The 25,569-nt window shown below is 26.4% G+C and overlaps 2 protein-coding genes and 1 long non-coding RNA gene across 8 annotated transcripts in view; 1 reads left to right on the forward strand and 2 right to left on the reverse strand.

Annotated features, from left to right (window-relative positions):
- The window catches only part of LOC135931989 (uncharacterized), an 89,832-nt gene extending 70,788 nt beyond the window's left edge, over nt 1-19,044 (reverse strand). For all 6 annotated transcript variants that reach the window (XR_010573242.1, XM_065469314.1, XM_065469315.1 and 3 more), the window contains exons 1-5: nt 18,799-19,044; nt 14,593-14,691; nt 13,132-13,494; nt 12,895-12,962; nt 12,729-12,825 (exon numbers count right to left, since the gene is read on the reverse strand). Coding sequence is in view for 5 of the 6 variants with exons in the window: in XM_065469314.1 (XP_065325386.1) it covers nt 12,729-12,825; nt 12,895-12,962; nt 13,132-13,494; nt 14,593-14,691; nt 18,799-18,904 (733 nt within the window). In the remaining variant the exon portion in view is untranslated. The remainder of the gene's footprint in view (nt 1-12,728; nt 12,826-12,894; nt 12,963-13,131; nt 13,495-14,592; nt 14,692-18,798) is intronic.
- Nucleotides 19,045-19,828: 784 nt separating this feature from the next.
- On the forward strand, nt 19,829-21,658 carry LOC135931990 (uncharacterized). The gene is made up of 3 exons (XR_010573243.1): nt 19,829-20,093; nt 20,136-20,462; nt 20,516-21,658. It is a non-coding gene; the product is annotated as an uncharacterized LOC135931990 (long non-coding RNA).
- A 3,344-nt stretch (nt 21,659-25,002) lies between these two features.
- Nucleotides 25,003-25,569, reverse strand: part of LOC135931988 (phosphatidate phosphatase LPIN1-like) — a 133,056-nt gene continuing 132,489 nt past the window's right edge. Inside the window, exon 20 of the mRNA XM_065469310.1 lies at nt 25,003-25,201. Coding sequence (XP_065325382.1) covers nt 25,199-25,201 — 3 coding nt within the window. The 3' untranslated portion in view covers nt 25,003-25,198. The remainder of the gene's footprint in view (nt 25,202-25,569) is intronic.

Consider the following 25,569-nt stretch of genomic DNA (forward strand, 5'->3'; position numbering starts at 1 on the left):
AAAAATTAAAAGATTTTTTTACCTAAATATTAATTTCTACCATAAAAATATATGTAAAAAATAAAAATACTTTTAGATATTTTGGAAAATTTGCCTCATATATTTTTATAGCACTTCAAATTTTTATAACCCTGTCTCCCCTAGTATTATTTAAGACATTTTACTTAAGATTATTATATATTTTATGTTAACGAATATTTATGAATAACCTTTTATAGATAATTATGTAGTAAATTAACCCTCTATTGCGCGACATATCAATAAATAATATAATATGAAAACTTATTTTTGTCTTTAAAGAGCCCTTAATAAACTAAAAATAATTTTTTTTAAAAAAATTTTTAAACCGTAAAAAAAATTTCAGTGTTTATATTTTAGTGCTGTAAAGTAACGTCAAAAAAGTAACGTCGTTACTAACAACGTTACTTTTTGAAGCGCCATTCGTTACCTTCATCTTAAGGTAACGAGTAACGGTAACGCGTTTCTTTTTTTGAGTAACGGTAACGCAAAACGTTACTTTACACGTTACTTTATATTTTTTCTTAAAAAATATCAATAAAAAGTGTCTTAGTATGTAAAAAATAGATATATATATATATATAGATAAGCTCCAAATGTCAATCAGATGAATTATAGACATCTGATTGGTAAAAAAAAGAATTATTATTATGTAATGTAAAAAGATAATAAATATTATGATAATATATTTTTTTGAAAAGATATATATTATTTTTTTTGTAAAAGAATTGATTGAAAATTTTTTGTAAAATTTATAAAAAAAAAGAAATAATAATTATATAATTTTAGTTTTTATTTTGTAAAGATTAATTCATTGAAAAAATTTGTAACTTTTGTTTTTATGAGTGAGAAATAAAGTTTTTAAAGAGTGTAAAATTCGGATAACATATTCAGGAATTATTAAAGGCTTATTCTTCTTATTATTTAATACTTAAAAAGTGTTGACCGTTCTCCCAGGATTCGAACCTGGAAATTCAAGGGTATTCATTATTTTAAGGTAAAAAAATAAAACTTTTTTTTATTTTACATATTATAGGTTACCTTAGGACACAACGCAATAATAACGTTTTTGTGGTTTAAATTTTTTTTTGTGAATTGTAATTAACAAAGTAGTTTGGAAAAATATTTTTTCTTTTTGTAATAACGTAATTTTAAAGTAGAAATTTATAATATGCGATGGTTGTGTATTTCGATAAGTATTCTGAGCCTACTTTTATTAATAAAATTGCCATCTTTAAGGATATGGGTTATAAAATCTTGTATCAGAACCTTAATGAATTGGATATAGGTCATCACTTAGTTACATTAGGATTAATAATAATTCTATATTCAATATATATACTTTTGAAATTTTTATGTGGAAAATGTACTTTGGTTGCGACCAAGGTATATGGTAATTGGAAAAAGGACACTCTGGTGTCTGTTAATTGTTTTAAAAGAATTTCGGACTTGGAAAGTAGTTTAAATGGAATTTTAAATGAAATCAAGAACGGCAAACCAGGAATGGTTGAAACGATGAAAGATAATATTGATGATCGTTTTGAATTTATGGAGAGATCAGTGGTTATCCTCCAGGAATTAAAAGATATTAAAGAATCTATTAAAGATATTTATAGTGATGTATCCAGGTTGATTAGTATGAATAATCAAGGGGATAAGAAACAATTCGGTGATAGAATTATTTCGAATGGAAAGAGTTTTCCGACATAGTTTGTAATCGATGCGGTTACAAGGGTCATTATGCCAAAACCTGTATTGTAAAGGAACAGAATTTTAGAATGGGTTTTCCATTACAAAAATCTAGTGGAGAAAATTCCAATGTAAGGACGATTTCAGGCCTAGATGTAAATAAAGTTGATTCGTTGAAATCGAATTTGGATGGGTCTCGTTTATGTTTTAAATAAGAGGCGGGACATATAGCTATAAATTGTGATTTACACTGACTATATGATAGCAAATGTAATATAGCAGTTGGAATACAGGGAAATAAAAATTTTAAGAAAGTATATTATAATAAAAAGAGATGGGATTCTCATAATTTTAATGGTTTTAATGAAAATGTTTGGTATCATGAAGATAAAGTTAAAACGGATTATAGTTTTAATGTGAATGAAAAATAATGCTTTTAAATGGGAAAGATTTCCTGGGAGCATTGTGAAATATACAAATAGGAAAAATGTTGATAATTTTAAATGGGAGAAATATCCTCGGGATATTATGAAAAAATATAGTTATATTAGTAAAAAGCCTCGAAATTCTGAGTTGAATTTAGGAGGAAATTTAAATTTTAATGAAATGCATATTTCAGAGGGAATATATAATGATCAGCCCCTTAAAACTTGTGAAATTTTAAGGACTGATAGAATATATAGACTGGGTCAATGTCCTAGGGTTAACTTGAGAATTGACTGCAGGTATATTGATATGCTATTTGACACTGGTGCGAGCATTTCGATAATGTCTTGTGAAAATTTTTATAAATATTGGCCTAATGGCGTGATTATTAAGGAAAATATGTGTTTAAAACAGTTCGATGGTTCTGAAATTGAGGTTTTGGGTAAAACTCAATGGTATGTTGTTTTTAATGATACTATCATAAGTTTAGATTTATGGATAGTGGGAAAAGCAGTGGAAACTATTATGGGGTGGGATTGGATTACCACAATTGGACCCTATAATAATTATTGGAATTTATTTATTATTGATAGCGGATTAGCTAGTGATAAAGGATTTAATGGCTGATAGTATCCGAGATGAACTTCAGAAAGAAGGGATTTCTAAATTATTGAATGATGAAAATAGGATTGTCGATAATAATAATTTTATTGAAACCCCTGAAAGGGTATGGATCAGTTCTGATCATACAGAAATAAATGGTAAAATTGATAGGGATCAATTTATGGAAATTGAAATCGATGGATTAAAAAAGATCGATCTGGCTATACCTGTTTTGGTTAGAAAATATGGTATAATTTTTGAAGAAAAATTAGGACGTTTAAATGATTATCAAGTAGACGTTAAACTGAAAGAGGGTTTTTCACCCATCTTTTTGGCTTGTCGAAGAGTTCCTTTTGAGTGGAAAAGGGAAATCGATGAAGAATTGGATCAATGGGTTAGAGATGGCATCATTATTCCTGTGGAATATAGTGAGTGGGTCACACCATTGGTACCTGTTAGAAAATCGAATGGAAAGTTAAGGCTATGTGCTGATTTCCGTGTAACGTTAAATAGATGGGTAGTGGAGGTAAAATATCCATTGCCTAGGATTGAGGAAATTTTGGCCAGTTTAAAAGGTGCCAAGTATTTTTCCAAGGTTGATTTTTCTTCGGCTTATTTGCAATTGCCTTTGAAAGAAGAAATTCATAAATTATTTACAATAACGACTCCGAAAGGATTATTTGCCTTTTGTAGGCTACCGTTTGGATTAAGTGTGTCAGCGCCGATATTTCAGCGCACTATGGCATCAGTTTTCCAGGGCCTAGAAGGAGTTTATTATTATATGGATGATGTGTTGGTGACTGGTATAACACCAGAGCAACATAATCAACGTTTGGAAGAGGTTTTCAAGCGGATTCGTGATAAGGGTCTGAGGGCTAGCAAGGAAAAGAGTGTTCTTGGGGTAACGGAAGTTATCTACTTAGGACATCGCATAAATGGAATGGAGGTGAAACCTCTGGAAAAAAATTTAAGAAATATAACGAATATGAATCCGCCAACCAATAAAGCGGAGTTGCAATCATTTTTGGGAATGGTAAATTATTATCATTGTTTTGTGGAAGATTTTGCAAAATTGGCATCTCCATTGTATGGTTTATTAAAGAAAGGTGTTCATTTTGTGTGGAAAATTGAACAGAAAAATGCTTTTGATATTTTAAAAGGAAAAATTGGTGAGGAACCGATTTTGGTATGTTTTAATAATGATTTAGAGATCATATTGGCAGTTGATGCATCCAACAAGGGGGTTGGAGGTGCATTGTTACATTTAATGGATGGTGTGGAAAGACCCATCATATTTTTTTCGAAAGTTTTCAGGGAAGTGGAAACCAGATATTCGGTTATTGAACAAGAAGCCCTAGCGGTTATCTTTGGATTAACCAAATGTCGGGAATATTTGATCGGTAAAAGATTTATAATTTACACGGATCATAAGCCGTTAATTCATTTATTTAAAAAAGATAATAAAGAGTTAATGCTGTCTCCCCGGTTGCAACGTTGGTTGTTACTGGTGGGAAGTTTTAATGTGAAAATCAGATATCGCAGGGGCAAGGAAAATTGTTTGCCTGATATTTTATCTAGGTTAGGATCCAGTGAAGGGGATCTTGACGGTAACAAAAGTATAATGGTGAATGAAGACAGGGTATTAATTTGTTCTTTATCACATATGTTGAAAGATGGTCCTACGAATTGGGAGGATCTTAAAAGCAATACCTTAGGGGATAAGGAATTGGGTCGAGTGAAATTATTTTTGACGGGACAAGAACCGTGGAAAAATAATAGTAAAGTTTATAAAAAAATTGAAAAGGAATTGTCCATAGTGGATGATTGTTTGATGCGGGGTAATAGAGCCGTGATTCCGTTGAAATTATGGAGTAAAATTGTACGATTGTTGCATGCAGGACATCAGGGTCGGGATAAAATGAAATCTTGGGCTCGTGAGTATGTATGGTGGCCTGGAATGAGCGATGATATTGAAAAGATTACAAGGAGTTGTATTCCTTGTAATTCGTGTGCCGTTATGCCCCGGAAGGAAATAGGCAGTTATTGGCCGAGACCTGAAAAGCCGTGGGAGCGTGTTCACGTGGATTTCTTTGACTTAAACAAGAAGTCGTATTTTTTAGTTGTTGATGCATATTCTAAGTGGATTGAATATGAAGAGGTTCATGGATTAACCACTAGAATTGTTATCAAATTGTTACAAAGGTTATGGGCTAGATTTGGGATTCCAAAGACAATAGTGTCTGATGGAGGTCCGGCCTTTGTAAGTGAAAGTTTCAAAGATTTTTGTAATGCTATGGAAATTAAACACGTATTAGCTCCACCATATCATCCCAGTTCCAATGGACAGGCGGAGAGAATGGTAGCTATCGTGAAAAATTGGATTAAAAAGGCCAAACAAGAAAGTAATGATGTTTGGATGGCCCATTTATATTATAATAATTCCAGAAACCGAGAGGGAATTACTCGGTGGAGTTATTTTTGGGAAGAAGGACCAGAATGCCGTTGGATTTCTTAAAATCCAAAGATGGAACTGGTGTACCTTCGGTTGATAAGATTGTAATAAAATATCCTGTGGGAAGAATTATATGGGCCCGTTTGTTTGATAACAAAGGGAAGAAATGGGGAAAAGGTCGTATAGTAGAAAACCTTGGTTCCAAATTAAATGAAATTTTGCTAATAAATGGAATTACGGTAATCAGACATAATGATCACGTAAGGTTAGGAGAAAGTAAGAAAGGATAAGGATAATGTGAAAATGCTTAAATATTAATCTTATCTGATTATTTTTCCAGAATCTTAGATTATTGGAATCATAATGCATAATGTGTTAAAGATGAATAATGAAATTTATTGTAGTAATATAGCATAATATGTTAAATGTGAATAATGAAAATATTGATTCTTTTGGGATACTCTGATAACGATACTTGCGTAGTATTGGGAGTAAGATACTATCATAAAGATAGGGATAGGCTCTTTGGGATTAAGTGTTAATGGAATCCATTAGAGGATGCTTAATTGAAACTTTGAAAAGCCTGGAAAATAAAGGGATTTTTATATTTCGGAGGGAGAACTCAACATCCTATAATTATACGGGATTATAATTGAGTCTCAGGGTATTGAAGGGCAAAGACAATTTTTTTTGTTTTACCTTGAAGGAAGAGATTCCTTTGGTTATTTAAATAATCACGTAATTGATAAAATTAGTGGAGTACAAAACAAAATTATATAAATTAATGAATTAGTTGAATACTGAACAACTGGGGGTGTTTTGGTAATTTATGCTTTCGGTTAAATGGTATTAAAATCCATCAGAGGAAAGTATTTTATTAATTTATTGATTATTTTATATACTCAAATCCTCATTGTAGAGTGATAGGAGTATAATATAAGTTTTTAAATGGTATAACGAGGGAATTGTTTATGATTATGTTATATACCGAGCAGTTGTTTTTTTGTTTTCAAGGAAAGTAAAGAAAAAGTTAATAAAAAAATGTAAATTTTTGTGATGGATGGTCAGTGGAAAAAGAAAAAGAAAGTTATGTTTTTTTGTTTTCACGAACGGTTCACTTTGATGTGAGTATGGTTATAAGTTAGGAAAGGAAAATAAATAAAAATTACAAATTGTAGTAAATAGGTTGGGATTTGTGATCAATAAGTATTTATATTATTTGTTGTTAAAATCCTGAGTTGTTGTGAAAGACAAAAGAAAAGATAAAGAATAAATATTGGTTATAATATTTTTGTTTAGTATTTGTATTATTTGTTGTTAAAATCCTGAGTTGTTGTGAAAGACAAAATGAAAGATAAAGAATAAATATTGGTTATAATATTTTTTTCCCCAATTGTGAAACAAAGAAAAAAAAAAAAGACATAAATTAGTTTGCCTTTTTGAATAAGATTATTTTTTCCTCTTCTTTAAAATGTTGCCTGATAAAAAAACCGTGCAAACCCAACACAAATTAATACATCTCCAGGACCACTATCTTCAGATCACGTTGATCCCTAAGGTTATGGATTTGAATAATAATGTGGATATTCGCCCAATGGAGAATCCGTCCACATCAAGCAATTTACTTATTAAGAAAAGGCGATGTTTCAATTGCCAGTCTGAAACGCATTTGAAGAATCAATGTCCGGCGTTGTTTAAAAAGAATTGGGTACCGTTGGGGGCACAAGACACGAATATTTGGGGCACACAACAAGGGATGACTAAAAGATTGGCCAGAGAATTCGTCGATAGTGTGATCAGCGGAACAAGAAAGGATAATTCTCAGCTTACGCCGGCAAAGTTAGTGAACCAAGAGGCCAGTATCAGAAGAATGGATCACGTAAATATTCGGACAGTGATGGAGCAGCATCGAGCAGCGAGTACGATGGGTCCAGTAGCGCATTCAGCAGCTGAATCCAACCCGTTGACGGTAACGACCGGTATGCTGGCATCAACTGATCAGGAGGAAGAACTATGGGAGGATCTACTGTTAATGTAGCTCAGATAGCGAATGAAAGAAGGTGTAAATTTTTTTTATTATTATTGTAGTATAGTAATTTCTTATAAAGATTTTTATTGTAGTATAGTAATTGCTTATAAAAATTTCTTATTGTAGTATAATAATTTTTGTAAAATCTGTTTTATATTATCGCCATCGTTTTTGTTAAAGGAGTGTCACTGACCCATAAAGGGGTGACATGTCTTAGTATGTAAAAAATAGATATATATATATATAGATAAGCTCCAAATGTCAATCAGATGAATTATAGACATCTGATTGGTAAAAAAAAAGAATTATTATTATGTAATGTAAAAAGATAATAAATATTATGATAATATATTTTTTTGAAAAGATATATATTATTTTTTTTGTAAAAGAATTGATTGAAATTTTTTTGTAAAATTTATAAAAAAAAAGAAATAATAATTATATAATTTTAGTTTTTATTTTGTAAAGATTAATTCATTGAAAAAATTTGTAACTTTTGTTTTTATGAGTGAGAAATAAAGTTTTTAAAGAGTGTAAAATTCGGATAACATATTCAGGAATTATTAAAGGCTTATTCTTCTTATTCTTTTTGTATTTAATACTTAAAAAAAAAGAAAAACATATTTTATTGTATTATAAATTTACTTTTATTTATTTTTTAATTCTTAATATTAATAATTTAAGCTGAGTTTTAATTCATATCAACCACTTCCAACATTTTTTTTTAAATTCTCGTTGTTAAATTATCAGTCGAAATTAATATTCAATCAAAGTAAATATAATGATATTATTAATTAATTTATAATTTATTTTAAAAGAATATCATGTCCATAGTACTTACTTCTTTAGATGAAGAAGATTTAACCCTTCCCTGGCCCCAATTTGAATTATATTTTAAACCAATTAAGAAAATTAATGGTACCAAGTCTACACTTTGTATGTAAATTATGTCCCAACGCAAATATTTCAACGTCAAATAGCTCAAACTTGAAAAAACATTTGAAGGTAAAGAATGAATTAATATATAATTATTTTAAACATATAAAAATGTAATCATGATATGTTATAAAAAAATTTATTTAAATTTCATTATAGATTTTATTATTAAAATACTATATATATAGCATCTTATTATTTAACCATGTATTTCATAGGCGTAGCCAGAGGGGGGGGGGCAAGGGGAAATCCCCCTCCCTTCAGAAATTTATCACTTTTTGTAAATATTATATTTAGCTAATAAAAAATATCCCCCTTAGTCCTCACCCCCACTCCCTGACCCTCAAATATGTATGCATATATCTTAAATAATAATTTAAAAGAAAGAATAAAGTTGATATTATTTTATAAAACTATTCATCATAATTTATAGATTTTTGGGAAAATAGATTTATAAATATATAAAATGAACCAAAAATGTTTTTTAATAAATGGAATATAAGCCAAAGATAAGTTTTAAAACAGAAGTGAAATGTATTATAATTATTAATAATAGATCCATAAAATTACTAAATAATATAATATATCAAATATAGTTTTTTATAAAGTGAGTAATTTTAATTTATTTATCTTAATAAAAGTAAAATATAGTTATAAAACTATTGATAAAATTAAATCATAAATTAAAAAAATATAAAAGCACAATACAAACAGTGGAATATTATATTTCGTAGATTTATAGTATATCTAATTATCAAATGACAATCAAGTAATTTTTACCAATATAGCGAATTATATATTTTACAGAAAACTATAAAATATTGATAAGGACATCAGAAAATATCTTTTAAAGACATTGTGGGATGAAAAATATGAAGATTAAATTTAAATATCATTTTTACTAAAAATAAATAGATGGCGTTAAATAATTGAATGTAAATTGTTGCTATATTTAATATCAAGAGCATTGATTAGTAAAATTTGTTAAATTACTAACTGTAATATATACTCTAACTGTCAAATATGTCTGTAAAAGTGGAATTTTACCTAGTATTTTATAACTAATTCTATATAATAGAGTAAAATCAACTATATGTCTACTTACTTTTTATAAATAAATTTCTTATAATTGTTTGTAATAAATTATTACCATGCTTTTAAATTAAGGTATATACAATACAAGTAATTTATTATATCCCCCTTATGAAAATCTTGGCTACGCCTATGATGTATTTATTTTAATGATAGTACACAATAAAATAAATTTGAAATGTATAAATTTTATACAGATTATTATATTAAAAATTTATTATACATAAATATTTTTTAAAAAATAAGATTACAATAAAATTTAAGTATTCTTTTTACTCTTAATGGTATTTAAGAAAATATATATAATTTAACAATTATACTTATAACTAATACAAATGAGTATATTATCAAAATATAAATAACTTTTTTTGCAAATGCAATACCTTTATAAAAAACATATAAATATTATGACTAAGAATTTATTATAAATAAGTTTTGCATATAAAAATGTTAATACTAAAAGAACATATTATAATCATATTGTAATTTTATTATAATGCTAGAAATTATTTAAAAGCTATCAAGTAAAAAAAAAATATAATATATTTATTAAAAATTTATTAGAGTATATGAACAAGGAGAGGAATCGGATGATGAAATAGTTCCTCTGCCATTATTTGATCTATTTGAAGATCAAAATATTAATGATAGTATTGTATACTTACCTAAGCATCATTCCTGTTCAGCACACACTTTAAATCTTATGTATTGACACTGAAAAGGCACTCAACGATGTCCATTATAAAACCATTTCAAAAATTACATTTTCTAAATGTAAGCTTTTGTGGAATAAACATGATCAATCTTCTAACTGTGCAGCCATTTTTAAGGAAAATATGGGAAGATATTTGATTAAGATGAATCTTGCGACAAATCTGGATTACAGAGATTTTCAGATAACGACAAGTCGTTCATAGATGAATTGTATGGTTAGTGTTAATTAAAATATGATATGTATATATATGATTTTATAGGTTATGGAACCGATAGCTATGGCTCTTACAATTTTAGGGAGCGAAGAAAATATGCATTTGGGATATCTCACTCCCATTATAAACATTATAATATCAAAACTTAAAAAATTGGCTTTAAATAATTGTTTTGTAAGCCGCTTATTGATTCAATCCTGGAAGCCATAGATAAAAGGTATAAAGTTCAAATATTGCTTATAATTTATATTTTGACTATCATATTTTCAATAGATTCAAACACATCTATGATGATGATTTTATACTATCGGCAATAATTCACCACTATTTAAAATGGATTGGCCCTGGATAAAATTAGAGGTCAATAAAGGAAGAATGCCGGAACTTATTTCCAGTTTGAGAAAAGATATTGATAAAGAAAGAACAGGCTTGATTCCTTTATCCAACACACACACTAGAATATTTTCAGATAATGATAAAAAATTTGATGAAGAAATGAATGGAGATCTCTGTGAAGATGATCTTTCAAGCTTTTTTCAAAATAAAGATATTTCCTTAAATATTTTTAATAAATTCCCCGAATTGAAATTTTTGTTTATTAAATATATCACCACTCTCCCATCCTCTGCGCCAATTGAACGTGTGTTTAGCACCTAAAGGTGTGTTAAGTACTAAGCGCTCATGTTTATCATCAAAATTTTGAAAATCAATTGTTAAAAATAAATAAAAAATTGTTACATAAAGATGTTATCTTATAATATATTATTTTTTTATAATTTTATTCATATTATAATTATATATGAAAATTTTATTATAAAAAGATCTTATCTTATGTGTTCTTTTTGTATAGATTATTTTATTATATATTGTCGGAAAAAAAATATCTTTTTGCATTATATATAACATTTAATTTTTTTAAATAACGAGTAGCTCGTTACTTTTTTTGAAAAGTCGGTAACGCGCGGTCCTTTTGTAAAATGGTAACGAGTAACGGTAACGCGTTCCATTTTTCAGATGTAACGAGTAACGGTAACGCGTTTCTTTTTTGTAGTAACGTTTACAGCACTAGTATATTTAAATACACAATGCGTATAAAAAGTATCATATTTTTTCAATTTCAAACCTATTACAAAAAGACATATAATTTTATTATTTGATAAATAATGTAATAAAACAAATTTATATTAATTTTCATGAAATAATTTAAAACAATCTTTTTTTGTAGTAAAACATAATGATACATCATGTTTGATACCAATCACTTCGTAACCAATTTACACCCAGTATTTTTGCATCGCTCCTTTTTACTATATTTTGGCCAATGTGCTAATATATCCTGTCTTATTTCTTTCTGCGTAATAAGTTTTGTTGACACCTTGCTAGATTTTTCTTAATATTTAGTGTCAATTGATATTCGTTTTTTTTACGCTAGCGTTCATATTTTTGTTACATTTACAGAGTATCTGCTATTGAAATTTTAAATGTTAATAATGGCATCTGTTCTTTTACCGGTATCTTTAAAGTCATAAAATCTTGCCTATACATTAACCAGGATATGAGCATCATATCAAATATAGAGAATTCTATACGGTGATACCATTTACGTGATCTTATGTGAATTCGATATAAAGCAATCAATGAATCTAATAAATCTACACCTCCCATATTTATATTGTAAGCTTTTATAGCTACTTGGACATGTTGCAATACTCTCTTTTGAGCGAGTAATACTTGAAGTCTATACCACAGAACCAATTATCAAACAATTTGAAATTGAAATGTAGTGGTACCAATAGTTGAAATACCGCATTTCCGTTATTATCAACATCTGCTGACCTTGAATCAAGAATTTCCTCATCTGATGAACCACTAAGGTTAGAATCAGAACTATCTTATGGAATACAGTACATTTTGACTATAGATAGCAAATAAAGAATATTTAATAATATAAAATAAATAATCAAAAAAGCCCAAATTCATATTTGTGCGCATTATGTATCTGGGTACACGTACCTTAAAACTTAAAAACACTATGATTATAACAATATATTTATATACAAAACATTTCTTTTACCTTTATTTAATAGGATTCTTAATTCCTGTTCCTTAAAAATTGTGCAAGAGAAATGATATGATTTATAAAATGGAATGCAACTATTCGAAAGTTGTAAGAATTTTATATTGATAGCTCTCTTTCATTTTTGACAAAATTAACTATAGAAATATAAAATATATGTGTATCTATTATACATCATGTGTATTAAACTTTAAAAAATTTTATATTAAAATTTATACCTTTTTTTATGGTATGTGTATTCAAATATGATGTACGCAATAGAGGGTTAATAATATAAATTTTCGGAAAATTCCAAAATTGTTCCGGGAGCGTTTTCGATATCACCTTCATGTTCCCTTCACATTCCTTGATTTTCTCCAAGATACGTTCCCGGATCATGCTTGGAGGTTCCGTCCCTAGTTAAACATAACTTTCTAATAAAACAAAATCTAAGTTTATGATCAATTCGTAAATTTTATTTTTTCTGTCAGTCATTACCTTGTGCTAAAAAGGTTTGGATACTGTTTGCAGATGATTTCTTATCGGGCTTTATAAAACATGACATATTTTTATTGAACCAATCGATTCCCGAGATCTCCATAAGTTTATATGTGTATAAAGAGATTTTAAAGATTAGATATGATATAGTAAATATATGTTTTACGATTGAATTGCTGATTAAATATGGAAGGATGTTTCCGAGGCATGAATTTCGTATTCCAATCCATAAACCTATAATGATATATATGAAATAGTTTATAATATTTTAATCTAATTAGTGCCCTAATTATGCTTAAATTAGAATGCTGTAAACTTAATAAGTTACAGAGGACACAAATTAGATCAAAATGCTATATATAGTATCAATGAAAGCATGAATTATTAAAAAAAATTACTCAACTAAATAAATCATTTGAAGGGATAACATTGACATATGTTGCTAACTTATTATCGTTTTTATTATTTTTGCCAGAAATAGTTGCATTCATCGATAAAAAATTTATGCTGATATTGAGGGTAGGGTTGGCATCTGTGACCTTTAATATTTGTATTTGATTAGTGCCATTAGTAACAGGATTTGTCATTCTATTATTAGAAAAATTTATAGTTGAATTGATTAGGGATTTCTGAATAAATCGAAGTCTTGCGTTCGATACATTTAAATTTACATAGGAATATTGATCTGGGATAAATAAAATGATAGGAAATTTTGTTGAGGTTATATTGGTCGCCAATCCCCATTCTAAAATATTAGATGCGAATTCTAAAAATATAAAAAAAAAATTAAATTTTTTATGATGAATAAGGTTAACAATTGTTCTATCTTACTATTTTATATTATATTCAATAAAATAAAATAAAATTAGAAATCGGGTGATAATAACACTATTCATGAATTTACTATATAAGAATGATAAATTGATTAATAATTTCATCATTTTTTTTAAAGAAGAGATAGGTGAAAATAAATATTTTATAATAAATAATAACTGATTTCCATAAATATTTAAAAGTTGAGTAAAATGTGTAAAGGTGAACCAAGATTTATTATATTTTCTATTAATTATTTGAAATCATAAATCCTTTTTTCTTTCTTTCTAAACCTCAAGAAGGGATCTGAATAAATTTCAGAGTTAAATAATTAAATTATTGGCGTCGCAAAAATTGGTGTGATTTATAAATACGGGAATAAATAAATAAATACTAGCTGGCCATTGTCATTAAACCTTATCTTATAGTAATTTTTTGCTTACTTTCACAGAAATGGGTAAAAGTATGATGGTTAGAATTTTTTTTATAAAATATAATACCCCCCCCCCTCTTCTCTATAGTGCTCCTTTTTAACACTTGTTTAAATAGGTTTTAGAAGGTTCCACGAAAATTTGTTGCTTTTAAAGCAAATAATAAGATTATAAATTTTTTGATGTATCATTTTCTTTAATTAAAATATATAGATAAAAAAATATGGTTTTATTTTATCAAAGGAGCACGCCTCTCTTAAATCCAGAGTAGGTTCGATAGAAGCTAGATTCTTTTATAGTGGGAGCGGAAGCTAGCTCCTCTTAGACAGGAATGTTAACAACTCTGCAAAATTAGAAAAAAGGTGAATAGGTAAAGAAGGAAATCAAAATCAATGTACAAGAACTAATAAAATTTTTAGTCTTAAAATAATCTACTTTTAATAGCACAGTGTAGCTGCCCGATTGCTTCCTCATTTGTAAATACCTGGAAGATCAGACTACTTTTACAGGTATAACTTGATTATTCTATGTTTCCCCCAAAGATACATAATTTTAGATAAAAGATAAATAATATAATATGTCCTCTTTCTTAAATATAATTATATTTATATGTATCATACTATAGCAATAGCAAATTATACAATCATTAGCATCTCTATCTATCACCAACGATTCACATTGGGGACAGGCTCGAATTTTGCAAGATCCTGGTTGTTCTTCTTTAATATATAATATGTAATTCTATTTAGTGGACATTTATATAAATTAATATATATAGACAAATTTTAAGGATAAGAAAAATAAGGGATCATCATGTTTTAACCAATGATGATACAGAATCATATTTTAGGCGTTTTAAGTGCCTCTTCTTTTTTTATTTTGTTAATATTATTATTTATATTCAAAGTTTTTTTTCTCGGCATTATGAAAGTTGATTTGTTCAGTATAGATGTCAATTAATAATTTTAAAATATCTATTCAATTATAGACAAACCTCTATCTTTATAGGACCAATCTAATCCTTGGAGGAGGGGCTGGAATATTTTTATCAACACAAAATATCGACATATATATGGGTTTTAAATAAAAGCTAATTGAAATATATGTTGACTAAATAATAGTATTACTCACACTTGGTCTTAATGGGAAGGATTTAGTCCTGAAAGAATGGTGGGTGGGGTATTTGGGTGGAAACTTAAATAAAATTTTGATATTGGTATCAAATAAAAGGTAATTAAAATATGACTAATATTATTAATCACTTTATGGGGAGTCTAAGTCTATAACACAAATATTCAATATGTGTATCAAATTAAAGGTAATTAAAATATTTTTTAATATATGTTAATTATCCTTTTATGTGGGCTGGTCAATGTCTTGGGTTAAAATTTTTAAATTTTTTAAAATTTTATTTAATATGGGCATATCAAATGAAAGTTAATTATAATATATTTTGACTATAAGGTTAATTATCCTTTTAAGTATGCAGACCTAGGTTTGGTAGTCAGATATTTTTAAAATTTTTTATAATAAAAATTAAATATTGGTATCAAATAAAAGCTAATTGAAATTTCGTTTGACTAAAATTATAATATTAATCTTCTTAGTCTTAATGAGTAAGGCTTCTGTTGTTAGGTACCATTTAGGTCGATTTTTAGAAACAGCCCAATTAAAATTATGGAAAATAAATTATATATGCCTTGAAATTTTTTTATATCCAAACTTTTCTATTATCTATGAGCAGAACCTCCAGGCATGCGTAAAATATTCTTGGCTAATATCTTGAGTTGATCTTTTTTAAAGAAAGGACAAAATCGGACTGTTTATCAACACTATATAATTGGGGCGTTGGGGGGATTAAGTAAATAAATCAAAATATATTTAATTGGCTATTATTTGATGCTCCTATCATATTCTTATATTAACATGTTTTTAAAAAATAATGCCCCCCTCCTCCCAAGATTCACTCATTTAAAGTTATATATAATTTTGTATTCAAAGGATATTTTAATTATTTTCCATTTGATACTCATATATAATTTTTTATTCTTGATCTTTCCCCTAAATTATTCCTTCCTGGACCAAGTTCTACCCATTAAGGCTAAATAATACTATCATTTCAGTCAAAAGATATTTCATAACTTTCTTTTAATACCCCTATTCAATTTTAATATTTATTGAAACTCTGGACCCCCAAGAATAGAATCCTTGAAATTATAATTTTTTCTCTCTATTTCATTTTTGGATGAGATATAATACCTCATCTATTTTTTTATGGGGCACAGACCCCATAGAAATATGTCAATGAGAGCGGAAGCCTCGCTGCTCTGATGAAGTCGGCGTGTATGACCTATAATATAATATAATTTTGCAATGATTGAAGAATCTAAATACTTAAATTGTTAACTAGCTAGATTATGAGAAATGTTATAACTTATAACTTTAACTGTAGTGTAATTAAATTAAATTTAAATAACTTTATTCATAACTAGCCACTTTTTTATGAAAAATATAACTCAAATCAATTATTTATATGTGTTTGTTTTATATGCAACTCTTCTATATAAACCGTAACTTTTTTTTAACTTTCTAAAATTCGTTTCTTCTAAAAATATAAAAAGTAACTAGAACCAATTACTATTTTGTAAGATAACTTGTATCAGTAACGAATATTACCATTCTTTTTTTAAAAAGTGGAATTAAAGTTACAAATTATAAAAAGAAATTGTTTGTGTTGTTAAACGGGTCGATTTGGCCAGATTTTTGAAAACGGCTAACTCAATATTTTAACCAGAAATTTGCCTAAATCTTGAAATTGTCCAAACCTTTGTTCTATCTGTTAACAAAATCGTTAGGCTTTCGATGTGACTTCCCTATTTTTTACTAAATAACCAGGATATCGCTGCTAATCTCTACCATTAATGGTCACCGTACCATATCTGCAACAGTTTATATTTATTGATTTTTCACATATAAATTTTTTGAATTGAAATAATTTCACATATGATTCTTATAACTCGAAGATTGTACAACATAAAAAACATTTTTTTAAATATTTATTTTTGAGTGTGCTAGATGCCATTGAAGTTCGAGAACTTTGGATTAGTAAAAGTCATATGTTCTAGGCTCCATCGTTGAAAGAGTATTTATTTTTTTAATGCAATTGACATAAATTTCTAATATATGCCTTGACCTATTCTAATTTATTTTGACCCGTCATTTTATCTATTCTTGGATTTATAATCATATGTTTTTACTGTACCATTTATGCAACGTTGACCTTATAGATTAAAAAAAAGTAATTTTTCTAAAATAAAATATATAAAAAATTGGCAACATATTTAATTATATATTTTGTTTATAATTCTTACTAAACAAAAATACTATTTTTTCATTATAATATTTTTATTATTTATATAAAGTAATTCCAGAAAATTATTAATTTTTATTTTTTCATTTGAATATAAAAATTATTTGTAAATTATTTATTATCAACTTATATTTGCCAAATTTTATTATTGTGACAAAACAATTTCTAACAGTTGATGAAGCCCTATCCATGCTTTTCGATAAAGGCCCTATTTATAAAACAGATGTTGCAATTATACTTCCTAATACTGCTTTAATTAGTGATGATGAAGATTTCGATGAGAACGATATAACCAACACACCTAATCTTCCATTAGATACTGAAGGGGTGATCGAAATCCATAATCGAGCAGATATTAATTGTCTCAGAATACTCGATATCTACAAATCAAGAAAGCAAATTAAATTTTCGAAATAATTTAAAATGGAGAAAAATTGATCCAATTTACACATTGAGACCTAATGATAATGATAAAGAATTATAGAATCTCAATTTGATTTGATCGGAAAAACTCCAATAGAAATATTTGGATTATTTTTTGATCAAGAAATGTATTCACTGCTTGTGGATCAATCACATAATTATTCAAAACAATAAACCAAATTTTATTACAACTGAGTAAGAGATAAAAAGATTTAGAATTGTGGTGTTTTGATCTATGCGATAACATAGTATCAACATATAGAATAAATATGAGATAAAAAATGGTAGTGCCTATTTTTGAATCTTATTGATGTAGAAGTAGTAAATTCATGGAAGTTATGGAATCGAGTGTATCCTGATGATAAAAAATCATTACTAACATTTCGGCGGGTAATAACTACCACACTTTTGAAAACTCCTCTGGTAAATAAAAAAAATGAGTACAAGTAGAGGTCATCCTAGTCACTAAGTGAAACACCTGAAAATTCTTATGGGTATAATATTACAACTATTATCGATAACAAAAGGTGACGTTGTAAGCATGTAACATGTGTCAAATACTAATACATATTGATTGTTTAAAAAATTTCATAAAATATAAATATTATAAAATTGTATCTCATAAATGTAAAATATGTAAAGAAATTTTGAAATTATCTATCTCATTTCGATTTTACTCAATAATAATTTTATCTTATCTTTATACCCCTAATGGTCAATCAAATTTCCTATTTAAGATAATTTTTTCGTGCCGACTTTTTTGTGATATCTTAGTTATACTAAAATAAATAAAATTTGAAAAAATTAAGAATTTTCATCAGCTGAAAAAAGGTAACCATTAATTGGTTAATGCAAAATTTTACCGTGTTTACATTCTATAACTGAATTAAATTGTAAAAAAGGTCCAATTTACCTTGTTGATAGCCTTATGGTTAAATGTCTCAACATATTTGCTTAATACTAACTCAATATTTTAATCGATCCTGCTATATATACATTATTCATGATTTAGTGCAAAGAAATTATATTTTACTTATGATTGTGGTGTCCAGGAATAATAATGCATTCAAATATAAAATTTGAAAATTCAATAAGAAATATAATAATACTTTTTGGGAATTATTTAATTTTGGATACATTAATTAAGTTAAAGAAAGGATACACAATTATAACCTATCCATATAGGAATCACATTTTTTTTAATAATCTCCTGATTTCGAAAACATTTAAATTTGTTTCTTTATATTTTCTATTTAAATAAAGAATTTTATATTCTTAATATTATTAATTTTTTTTTTTAAATTACGTTTTTTAAAAATTTTTATATCTAGTGTGAAACCATTTTCTTTTAAATATTAAAGTTGTTTATATAATTCATCTTATAAATATTATTCTATCATATGTTTCTATGAAAAGCGATTATAAATTTTAATGAAAAAAATTAAATTTAATAATATATTTATTATATTCCACCTTTTATTTTTCAAGATTGTTGAAATGATAATTTCGTTCAATAAAAATTTACCATCAATTATTTTAACAATTATGACGTAGGCGCTTTCTTAAATTCGGTTTAATCGTGAACGTTTTCTTAAATTTTTATTTACTTCTTTTATTTTAGGCAGCTGATTACAAAATAATCTTGAGAATAATAAAAAAAGTAGAAGAGCAAATTGATCCTTAGTTCACCATTATCCTTATATTTAACTTTTCGATTCACTCTATGTAACCCATTCTCGATAAGAAATAATATTTTGATAAGGCAATCAAATCTTGAATAAAACTCAAATTTCGAAAGCTATTGAAATAAATAAGCTTTTTTTGTTTATCGAGAAATATCATGTAAAAGTATATTTCTAGAAAATTTTCAAAATTTAACAGATTTGGTTTAATATTTGTGAAAGTCTTAAAACTAAAAAGTTAAAAAATTAATATTTGAGGTTAAAAAATAAAATATATATTTAAAATATAAATTATCCTTTAAAAATATATCTGTTGATTTATTAAAATGCAATGTCATTTTTAAACATTATTGGAAAAAACGTTTGATTCATTTGGGCATACCTGTTATCCTAATGTCTAACATTTTACCAACAGATATCCTGGCATATTCTATACTGCTAAATTGTTAATTCATTTATCAAATTAGAAAAGTGTATCTCATACATTCTGAATATGGAGGAAATATTAATTTATAATTATTTTGACATGACTAGGAATGTAAATTTACCGGAAAACTAGAATAGGAAGACATTTCCCTAGAAATTTGGAGAAAAACGGGAAAATAAGGAAGCAACGGAGAATTTTCTTTAAAAAATTATTTTACAGGTCAATATTAATTTTTTTTCCATGTTTATTAAAAATTTATAGACTATCTATATTATAATTTTTTGATGTCCTCGCTACATCATTCGTGTGTCAGGTTATCGCTACGTCATGTCATCGTTACTATTCTTATTATTTATTTATCAATTTCAAAAAAATAATAAAGAAATAAATATTTTCTTCAAATTATTTTATCTCAAATTCAATCAACAGTATTCCAGTAATTTCACTTCTAATGGGTCACTAATTATAGTGTGCAAGTTAATTATATTATATTGAAGCAAATTATATATTAGTACAAATTTTAGATATCAAAAAATAAAAATTTTCTTCAAATCATTCTATTCTAAATTCAACTCAACCAGTATTCAAGTAAATTCAATTCTAATGGATCATAATTTTAATTACAATATTGTTTGAAGCAGAATTTGCTTCTGGTAGCTTTCTTACCATTAAGGTTTTCTTAATTCCAACTGATTCTGGCTTACCATTTTTTTAAGTGCCGCCAATTTCTCGTGAGACCTGCTTATGTCATGACAATTTATAAAGCTCAGAGACAAACGTCGTTGGACAAAGTTGGTATCTATTTACCTCATCCTGTTTTTTCACATTGACAGCTATATGTGGCTATGTCTCGGGTTTGTTTTCCTCAATGTGGTGTTGAGGTTATATCCGATTAATCCCGTTAATACGAATACGATAGAACAACACTATATGATATTTTTTTTATAATTTAAATAAATTTATATATCTATTTTAAGTATCCTACTTATTTTTAAAGCTATCCATTATGTCGGGCCGAGCAATATGCCCTTTTATCTATGATGAATATTTTGTATAACTCACAGAAAAATATACATAGTATATTATTTTTATTATTTAAATAAATTTATATATTAAGGATCTTACTTTATTTAAAGCTTGGCATTTTGTCACGAACAATGCTTTATTATCCCTGCTGATTATTTTGTATATAACTCACAAATATATAGTTTCTTTTCCTTGGTACCTTCTAACTTACGCTAATCTTTTTAATTTAATTTTTATTTTAGAATAAATGTATACTTTTTTTACTTGATATATTTTGAGCAATATGCCCTTTTATCTATGAAATATTTTGTAACTCACAGAAAAATATACATAGTATATTATTTTTATTATTTAAATAAATTTATATTAAGGATCTTACTTTTTTTAAAGCTTGCCATTTTGTCACGATGCTTTATTATCCCTGCTGATTATTTTGTATATAACTCACAAAAATATATACATAGTTTCTTTTCCTTGGTACCTTCTAACTACGCTAATCTTTTTAATTTAATTTTAATTCTTTTTTAGAATAAATGTATACTTTTTTTACTTGATATATTTTTTATTTTCTTTTTCTTATTTTTTTTCCTTTCAACTAAAAATGAATGAAATTCTCTTTTCAAATTTTCTTTTAGCAACAGGAATAATAATGATTTATTTTGCTTTGTTTTCACTTTATATAACATCGCGAAAAGAATAAATACAAAAATAATCTACACAATAACAATAATATTATATTTTTTTTTTCAACAACGATAAACATACAAAAATCGATAAACATTATTACGTAAAAAAACTATTACATGATAAATATATATCGATTAAACATTATTTACTAAAAAACCTATTAGCATAATAACTCAATATTCGCCAATCACATCACATAGTACATAATTTTTATTATTTAAATAATATTATATAGGATTATATATCTATTCCAAAAAGATGATATATATTACAATATTTTTATTATTTATAAAATTATATATCTATTCTTAAGGACGATACGTGTTCTTATATTTTTTATTATTAGGATTTTAAATTTATTCCAAAAAAACAATACATAGTATACGAATTTATATTATTAAATTATTCCATATCCATTCACAAGGATCCTTTTTTTAAAAGTTTGCCAATTGGTCTCTCCTAATAATAATTTATTTTAATCTTACCTTATAAAAATAACTTAAGAATTGGTTACCCGAATAATATTCGTTTTAGTTCGAAATATACTTACTATTTTGAATAATATTAGTAAATATTTCTATAATTTTTATCATTGTTCCTGCTCAATAAATAAGTTTTTAAACACCCATTTATATTATGGCGATACATTAATTCTTTTTAATTTACCTTATTTACCCCAAACCTATATTGTATTTTAATTTTTATAAAACTTTAATATCTCATGCTTTGTTATTCAACGCTATTTGTTACTCACTACTATTTGTGATTCCGTGCCATTTGTGATTCACATGCTAACTCTCCCCGGCCAAAAGCTGGGTTAGAGTGACGCCCTAGTTAATATATTATCTAAACAAGTATGACATAATTTCAATTATTTAATTTGTTATCTTGGTTTGAAGGTGAAAACGATTCCAGATCTCTAAAATAGAATAATTTATTATCTGTACAACATCTAAATCTATTTATCCAAAGTTATAAGATTTAATCCTTTATCAATTTCATTGTCTTTAAAATTATATCCGCTATGTCTTGGATCAAGTATATGAGCATGGTATATGTGTCCCTACTACATAAAAAATTTCCGTTGTTGTTATTAATTGTTCGATCTCAATAATTTCGTTCCGTGAGAGATCTCCTTGATATAAATAAATGCTCAAGGAACGTCAGATCGTCTACTTTCACTATTTGTGTAGAACTAAATTTATTAAGGTTGTACTTCATTAATGGAGTATTTACGCAAAATTTTTTATTTTTAAACAGACTCTTAATATCAAAACTATACTGTACAAAGGGACTTTAAGGAAGCAATCATATTTTTATCTTAAAGTAGTTGTTTTCCTTAAATGTGAAGAAGAATGTTGAATTTTACATATTTTATAATAATTTGGGCTTCTACTAGAAAATTTTAAATTGATTGCTAGTAAAAGCAAATTAAGTCCATGACAGACCCAATGCATTTGATAAGATATTTATTTCTCACAAGTGTCTATGCTTTCTTCATTATTTGCATTATTTATGATGCTAATTAGTGTTTCCTATTTCTTTAATAACTTTAATAAATTTAATAGGAATATATTTTCCTGAATGCACATTGGTGCCTGTGTTAATTAATTTATAGAAAATGGGACTTGGGATTGCTATAATAAAATTAATAATACATTCCACTCTTATATTTGTCGGTTCCACGTCATTACAGAGAAACCATTACAGAAAATGTATTTTACAGAGAAACCTTTATAGAGAAAAAATAGAGAATGCACTTATAGAGAAAACAATTATAAAGAATGTCGTTTATAGAGAAAATTTTATAGAGAAAATTTTATAGAGAAAGTTTTACATAGAGAATGACGTTTATAGAGAATGCATTTATAGAGAAAACAATTATAGAGAATGTCGTTTACAGAGAATAATTTTACAGAGAATGATTTTACAGAGAATGATTTTAAAGAGAATGATTTTACAGATAATGATTTTATAGTGATTAATTTTACAGAGAATGATTTTATAGAGAATTATTTTATAATGAATGTATTATATAGAATTATTTTATAAAGAATGATTTTATAGGGAATTATTTTATAGAGAATTATTTTATAAAGAATTTTATAAGAATATGATTATTTTATATAAAATGTTATATATAGTCATAAGAAAAAAAATTATAGTATTTGACATATTATTATATATTAGAATTACCTTATATAAGAGAATAATTGGGTAGTTTTTGAATTAAAACAATCGGTACAGAAAATTATTTGTTTATCTTTGCACAAGGTTTTTCGATTATTAGACGAATAAAATTTTGACATGATTTGTAAGGAAAATCATATAGTAAAAGAATATAAAATTTTTTTTACAAATTTAAATTTATTATTTAATTATATTTATTTAAATTAAGTAACTAGTTACTTTTGGCAGTTACTTTCTTAAGAATGTAGCCAGCTACAGTTATGATTTTGTAAATGTAATTAGTTATAAATATTTTTTAGCTAAAGTGTAGCTAGTTAATGGTAACCACTTAATTTGACAAAACTAATGTAGAGATTTTCATTTATAAGCTTTTTTATCTTCAGAAAAATTTATTTAGTTCTTACTTATATTATTATTCTTCCTAAAGATTTTCAATTATAGATGGGACACACCAATAATCCATTCTCAAGTTAAAAGTTATTTGTCACTAAGAGATAGACAAATTTTGACATGATTTGTAAGGAATTTTACGAAATTTATTTTTAAAGATAAGAATACAAAATAAAATATATAGTGTTGTTAAAAGTTACTTTGGCAATGTGACTTAAAGAATATGTTTAATATTATTTGTATATGAGCTTTTATAAAATAACCTTGATAATATACTGAGCTTAGCAATATTCATCACGAAATATCAAAAAAAATTTTATTCATAAAAAATCCAAATAAACATAGTATAATATAAAAAATACAATTATATGATTAAATTAAACATAATTTAAATTATGGGATAAAGTCCTTAAATAATCCAGCATGGTTCTTGAATAAAAATCTTAAACAATTAGAAAAATCCTTTTGGATCTTTCGAGATATTCTTTCTTTGACAGCGGAGCCAATAGTCCTAAAGAATATTGTTCCAATTTGTAACAATTCAGGCTATCTTCATCTTTGAAAGCTAAAAATTAAAATGCTAAAATTTATAATATAATATAATTACTAACTCTTTATAAATTTCCTCGTTGGATGATGGGAACTTATGAGACGAAAAACTTCGATGCCAGTCTTCTACTTTATTTGTATTTGGTTCACGAGATAGTGTCGATTCATAGTAATTCCATAGAGAAATGCTAAATATTGGCGACTTCCTCTCTATCGCTATCATTTTTCCAATCCACGTCTCTTCAAAGTATTCTATCAAGGGGGAGAGAATATCCCTATTTTCTTTATAAAATTTAGAGGCACATTATTCCTCGAATCCATGAATTACATCCTCAATTGGTACATATGCCAGTGACATTAACATTTTTATGTACATAGCAAAATTTTCGGTTTTGTATGAATTGCAAATTAGCGGATTTTTTTGAACCGTGCGCCATATGCATTGAGACATATGAAACAGGCATCCGCGCAAAAGTAACTGGTTACTTAATTTATATATATTTTAATAAATATAATTAAATAATATATTTACATTTGTAAATTTTTTTAACATTCTTTTAATATGATTTAAATCTTAGCCAATGAATTTATATTAATATAAATATATTCGATTTAACGTAATTTAATTGATCCGGCTAGCCTTGAATCTACTATCCACTAAAAATAATTGTAACTAGTGGCTAGTTATATTTAAAAAAAGAAAACTATTAACTGTAACATGTTATATTTTCCCAAACTTAACTACTAACTTAACTAGTTGCATTACATTGCCAAAGTAACTTTTAAAAACACTATCTATTTTATTTTGTACTTATCTTTAAAAATAAATTTCTTAAAATTCCTTACAAATCAC

Source organism: Gordionus sp. m RMFG-2023, chromosome 1 (genome assembly GCF_954871325.1).
Source record: "Gordionus sp. m RMFG-2023 chromosome 1, tfGorSpeb1-WG-v2, whole genome shotgun sequence".
NCBI classification, from domain to species: domain Eukaryota; kingdom Metazoa; phylum Nematomorpha; class Gordioida; order Chordodea; family Parachordodidae; genus Gordionus; species Gordionus sp. m RMFG-2023.